The sequence below is a fragment of the Trichosurus vulpecula genome, chromosome 7, assembly GCF_011100635.1.
Source record: "Trichosurus vulpecula isolate mTriVul1 chromosome 7, mTriVul1.pri, whole genome shotgun sequence".
Classification (NCBI taxonomy): domain Eukaryota; kingdom Metazoa; phylum Chordata; class Mammalia; order Diprotodontia; family Phalangeridae; genus Trichosurus; species Trichosurus vulpecula.
This window is the reverse complement of record NC_050579.1, coordinates 131,116,148-131,122,824: the sequence shown is the minus strand read 5'-3', so window position 1 is coordinate 131,122,824 and position 6,677 is coordinate 131,116,148. Positions and strand designations below refer to the sequence as shown.

At 39.4% G+C, this 6,677-nt stretch overlaps 1 protein-coding gene across 1 annotated transcript; it reads left to right on the top strand.

Moving 5' to 3' along the window:
* Positions 1–4,774: 4,774 nt before the first annotated feature.
* Positions 4,775–6,291, top strand: TMEM200A (transmembrane protein 200A). Its single transcript, XM_036767591.1, has one exon. The coding sequence runs from the start codon at positions 4,791–4,793 to the stop codon at positions 6,264–6,266; it is 1,476 nt and encodes a 491-aa protein (XP_036623486.1). The 5' UTR covers positions 4,775–4,790; the 3' UTR covers positions 6,267–6,291.
* Positions 6,292–6,677: the final 386 nt, after the last annotated feature.

Here is a 6,677-nt window from a genome sequence, read left to right as displayed (position 1 = left end):
ATTTTATCTTACTCAACATACAGTAATTTTGAAATAAATGTCAAAAGTGAAAAGTTAGATTAAGGTCCATTTTCGATCTTTTCTAGCATATTTGACATCACTTTTCCTAATATTTAATAATATTTAGGCTCTATGATCTCATTTGTCCAATAGAGAACAAAATGTCTCCTTGTGTATCCTACATCCTTTCTTCTCATTCAGAACTACAGGGAATTTTTATTTTCATTACTGTGGGCGCTATCACCACCAGCATTTGATAGCTAGGTGGCATAGTGTTAGAGGTGTTGGAGTCAGGAAGACCTAAGTTTGATTTCTGCCTCAGGTACTTACTAGTTATATGGCCCTGAGCAATTCGGTTCACCTCTCTGAGACTCAGTTTCCCCACCTCCTAGGACTGCTAAGAGGAGGAAATGAGATAATTTGTGTAACACACCTGGTAAAACTTAAGGTACTGCATAAACACTTTAGATTCCAACACAGATCACAATCCCTTATATAACTTTGTAACCATTCTGTGGGTGTGGCCTGTGGTTGGAAAAAGTCCATCACTGTGAGCCTCTCTGCACTTAGCTAAGCTGGACCTGGGAAAACAGGTCTGCCACTCAATTAATTAAGGCCTTTCTAGTCTGGCTATGCCACAGCTTTCACCCTCCACACCAGCACAGTCTCCAAGAGCTCAGGGTTGCTGCCACATCACAGGGAGACATGAATGTAAGACCTGAGTTGTTCAGTCATGTCTGACTCTTTATGACCCCATTTGGGGTTTTCTTGGCAGAGATACTGGAGTGGTTAGCCATTTCCTTCTCCAGCTCATTTGACAAATGAGGAAACTGAGGCACACAGGGTTAAGCGACTTGCCCAGGATCACACAGCTAGTAGGTGTCTGCATTTGAACTCAGGTCTTCCTGACTCCAGGCCCAGCACTCTGCCCACTGCACCACCTAGCTGCCCTCTGGAATTTATGGTCATGGAGAATTACTTGGTGCCATTGAGAGATTCAGTGACTTGCCCATAGTCATAGAATCCCTACTCTTATTTCTACTTCTGATGTCATATTTCCAACAACAAAACTTGAGGCCGGACCACTTATTTTTACTGATACTAGTAGTTTTCCTAGCTCATATTTACTTATAAGGCATTAAATTTGCAAACCATATTTAAAGGATCATAGATTTAGAAGGTCAAGGAGCCCATTATATCCAACCCCTTCATTTTGCAGATTGAGGGAACTGAGGCCAGGAATGGTTAAGTGACTTGCTGAGAGTCACAGAGCTAGCAAGGGTTTGAGGCAGTATTTGAACCAGTCCTCTATCTAGTACCTCTGACATATTGCCTTTCAAACCATGCAACCCCGTGAAGTGGATAGTATACGTATGGATCTCCATTTCAGAGATCACAAAGTCGCAGTTCAAAGGTTAAATAAAACTGGCCAAAGTTTTACAGCTGCTCAGTGTTAGAGGGGACACTTAAGCACATGTAACACGAATTCCAAGTCATGCATCTTCTCGCACCAGACTTTGCTCCTTCTAAATAGAAGTATTGCAGGGAAGTTAAAGCTTTCTTCCTCAGAGTTAAGTTTTACTGATTAATTTTGTGTATCTTCTAGTACATTTAAAGATCATGCACACATTTCCTCTGTGTGTTTGTGTGTGTATGTATGTGTGTGTGTGTGTGTGTGTGTGTGTGTGTAAAACATCTATGCAGCAGGTTATATGTATATGACACAGCATGGGGATAATGGAGAAAGAGATCTGGTCTTAGTTTCAGGAAGACATAGGTTCAAATCCCATCTCTGACACATCAAACAACAAGCAGTTATTAAGTACCTACTGTGTGCCCAGCTCTGTAATTGACATTGGTGATGCAAAGAAGAAAAAAAAAAGAGGGAGCCACAATTCCAACACTTGAGGAGGAGAGCCACACACACATATATACTAACCCTTGGATCCTGTTCAAGTCCCTGAATTTTTTATTTTATTTTTTCTTTATGAAATAAAGCAAGCATTTCCATAACATAGTAGAATAAAAAAGATGGTTGCACATGAAATTCTCAGTGCCCTCAGCCAACTCTCTAAGACAGGCAGACAGTTACAGAGCAGGTACCATTCTATATGGGGAACATTCTATACGTGGAGAGGGTGCTCCCTACATCAATGAAATCAAAGGTCCAGGCAAAAAAGACGTGCTACAAAAGAACATAGGTGATATGCAGTAAATTCAGACCTCTCGTAATTGACACGAGCAGACATTTTTTACGAAGGAAAGCTTGTTGGAGGATTTACAGAAATTATCAAGTTACACATTTGACAAAAGAATGCTGTGTGTCTTTAGACAAGTAGCTTCCCATCTCTGAATTTCAGTTTCTTCATCTATTAATAAAATGATTGAAATAAAGACCCATTTAGCACCAACATCCTATAACTTTATGACTAATTCTTTTGGCCATTTTTACCACATAGACAAACAAGGTGAGAAAAAGAATATAAAGTTTCAAAAAATTTTCTCTAGAAATATATATCTATATCTATATCTATATATATATATATATATATATATATATATATATATCTATATCTATATATACATATATATTAAAGACATCTCAAATGGTATTTTTTAATGATCCAAACATTGGTCTTGATTGAAATGGTATGCCTTAATAAGATGAGGCACTGGTAAGTTGTTCCACAGTAATTAGCACCTAAGGCTATATTCCCATAAATAGGGTAGAAATTTTAACATCCAGTATGTGTGATCAATACAAATCTGGTAGGTGATTAAATTCTTCTTTACAAACTCTGTATCCTTGATAATAGAATTGCTTGTGGGTCTCAATTAGGGGGAAAATAATTTCAGTTTCCCATTTTGCTTCACTTATATAAACCTTCTCTCATAGCCTCAACATTGTAGTTTTATTCCCCAGAAAAGGAGGATCACTTTTCTGTGTAAAAGTGGTAACAACCAAGGAACATATTAGAGGAGATAAGTGAAACCATAGCATCATTTAATGAAATAACCCATGTGCTTTCACATCTTCTATTTGCCTTGGAAGCTACTATAAATATGGAATAAGTGATGCATTTTGGGAAATTTAGAAAGACATTTTATTTGTATCACTAGAATTGAGTATGTCTCTGGTATCTGCTTAAAGGAATGTGTGTGTGTGTGTGTGTGTGTGTGTGTGTGTGTGTTAGATTGTAAGCTCCTTGAGGGCAGGGTCTGTCTTTTGTCTCTTTTTGTATCCTTAGTGATTAGTATAATGTCTAACCCTGGATAGGCCCTTAATAAATGTTGATTGAATTGCCTGTATGCATGAGTATACATATTTGTACTAGTGTTGCGTGATTTTTGGCTGACTGATATATTTTAAATTTGACCAGCTATAAGGTAGAAAGAGTTTTTTAAAAGTCCTAAACACCAAGACATCCATTTAAAGTGAATGTTTACCAGAGTCTCATGGCCATAATGTATTTGTATATAATGAAAGTTTGTCTCAGAACTTCACAAATCAATTGAAGGATGAATACTAGTGAAAAGAGCACAAGACTGAGACTCAGAAGATCTGAGATCCAGCCCTAGGTCCACCATGTAATAGCTATATGACCTTGGGTAAATCATCTAGATTTCATGAGCTTCAGCTTCCTAAGTTAGAGAACAGTATATCACTAAGGCAAGATTCATGACCTCACAGATGACCATGAATATGCCTGTATGGTTTGGAATTGAAAGGTACAAAAAACTCTCCAGGTAGAAGGCAAAGGAGGTATAACATTTATTTAGATACCAGAGGATCCAATCCCAAGACCAGTAATTCCAATTCCATATAGCAGTAATTATATTCCAAAACCAGTAAGCCCACCTCAATGTAGCAACAGGAAAATTATAACACAGCATTATAGCAAGGAACCAAGTTATCCTGTAACCTTTCCTTCTGCTAGGGCCTTCCAGTAAACAATCATCATGAATCCTAACTGTCCACTTTCCCAAGTTCTCTTCCCCCTCAGTTCTCTGATCTCCAAAGCTCTCTGGTTTCTACTCTCTGCTCAGCACACTGTTCTGCAGCTCTGTGGACTCAGAATTCTCACTTCTTCTCCGTGGGCTGAATTCTGAATTCTGTCTTCTCTTCTGACTTCTGAATTCTCAGTTCTCAATTGCTAACTTCTGGGTGTATATACTCTTTTTTGGGCCCAAAGTCTTCACGCCCAAGCAGCAAAATGGTGTGGGCCTGAGGCTTACTGCCTAGTAAGTAAAGGGAGTAGGCCTGCCTAGAAATAAACCTCTAATCAAGCTTCCCTTGATTAGCCCCACCTGAGGCCTGTTGAGTGGGAGGGAAATGTCTTTAATCACTGATTGGCATCACAAAGGTGTGGGTCTGCCTCTAATCAAGCCTCCCTTTGTTGGCCCCACCTGAGGCCTATTGAATGGGAGGGAAAGATCTTTCACTTACTGATGGGCTTCACAAACAGATATGAAGCACTTGAAATGTTATACAAATGTCAGCCTTTATTGTTAGTATTAACACATCATCAGGTTAGATAATCTTTAATATCTAATTCTAACATTCTAGGATTCTGGGAACTTGATTTTTATTACAAAAAAGTATTTTTTCCTATATGCTTAAAATCAACCACATATTCATCTTAAGGTGATTGTCTTTGAAAATACAGTTTAATGTCAAGAATCTTGTGGTCATGCTTATTTCAGTTAAGAGTTAAATGATTTATGGATGCGCATTAAGAAATTATTTATGATATTATTCCTTTCTTCCTTTCAGGCCAGAATACAGAACTATGATAGCAACTGGTGGTGTCATAACAGGCCTGGCAGCCTTAAAGAGGCAAGACTCTGCTAGATCTCAGCATCATGTCAATCTTAGCCCAACACCTGCTGATCAAGAGAAGAAACCAGTCAGACGTCGGCCTAGGGCTGACGTCGTGGTTGTTCGGGGCAAAATCCGACTTTATTCTCCATCTGGATTTTTCCTCATTTTAGGAGTGTTGATCTCAATTATAGGAATCGCAATGGCAGTCCTCGGATATTGGCCCCAAAAAGAACATTTTATAGATACTGAAAGCAGGCTGTCAACCAACCAAACACAGGTGATCAGAAACCAAGGTGGTATCATGGTTCGCTTCTTTGAACAACATTTACACTCTGATAAGATGAAAATGCTTGGCCCCTTTACGATGGGCATAGGGATTTTTATTTTTATATGTGCAAATGCCATTCTACATGAAAACCGTGACAAGGAAACCAAAATCATTCACATGCGAGACATCTACTCCACCGTCATAGATATCCACACTCTAAGAATCAAGGAGCAAAAGCTGATGAATGGTGTCTACACTGGCTTAATGGGAGAGACTGAAGTAAAGCAAAATGGTAACTCCTGTGCCTCAAGATTAGCAGCAAATACACTTGCCTCTTTCTCAGGTTTTAGGAGCAGTTTTCGAATGGACAGCTCTGCTGAAGAGGATGAATTTAGGCTCGGTGAGAGCAAGAGTGGTAGTCACCTTATGCCCCCTTTGTTATCTGACAGTTCTATGTCTGTCTTTGGCCTCTATCCACCCCATAACAAGGCAGCAGATGATAAGAACAGTAGCATTAAAAAATGTGAAACCAAGTCCATTGTATCTTCATCCATCAGTGCTTTTACATTGCCAGTGATCAAACTAAATAATTGCGTTATTGATGAGCCTAGCATAGACAACATCACCGAGGACTCTGAGACTATCAAACGCAGGTCTCGGAATTTATCCATGGATTCGCTGGCTGTTCCTTTAACCAATATCAACGAATCCTACCAGCGAGCCAATTTAGGGCTGCCACGGAATGATTCTGCTGGGGAATCCCTCTCAAACCAGTACAAATCTTCTGTGGCTCTTGGACCTAGACCTGGACAGCTTTTGTCACCTGGGGCTGCTAGGAAACAATTTGGATCCAACACATCCCTGCATCTGTTGTCTTCACACTCAAAATCGTTAGACTTGGACCGGGGTCCCTCCACCTTGACTGTCCAGGCCGAACAACGAAAACACCCAAGTTGGCCCCGATTGGATCGGAGTAACAGCAAGGGGTACGTGAAACTGGAGAACAAAGAGGACCCAATGGATAGGTTGCTTGTACCTCAAGCTTCAATCAAAAAAGACTTTACAAATAAGGAGAAGCTTCTTATGATCTCAAGATCTCACAATAATTTGAGTTTTGAACATGATGAATTTTTGAGTAACAACCTAAAGAGGGGAACTTCAGAAACAAGATTTTAAATGTTAAGACACACACACACACACACACACACACACACACACACACACAGAAATTATCTTTTACAAGGCAACTTATTGTAAAACAATTTTCACAGGTGTTTGTTAAAGCAATGGGTACAAGCTTCTTTAACCAAATGGTTGTGGCACAATAGAGATGGCTACTTATTTCTATGGTGGAGACAGTTTTGTGACTTAGTGACATACAACTGCAATATCACACTTTATCATCACACACAGTATTTTTTTATGTTCCTATATAAGCATGATCTCTTTGGTTACAGTGAGTCAGAGGCCTGCATCCAAATAAAAATGCATCTGCTTCAGGTTTCATTTCTTCCCTTGATTGCTAGCTACGTTCCCAGGATGATGCTTCCAGTCTAGAAAGAAAGGTCACTCAAGTCTGGACTAGGA

Coding starts and splice junctions, on each gene's coding strand:
- TMEM200A (XM_036767591.1), top strand. CDS start 4,791: ATGATAGCAACTGGTGGTGTCATAACAGGCCTGGCAGCCTTAAAGAGG.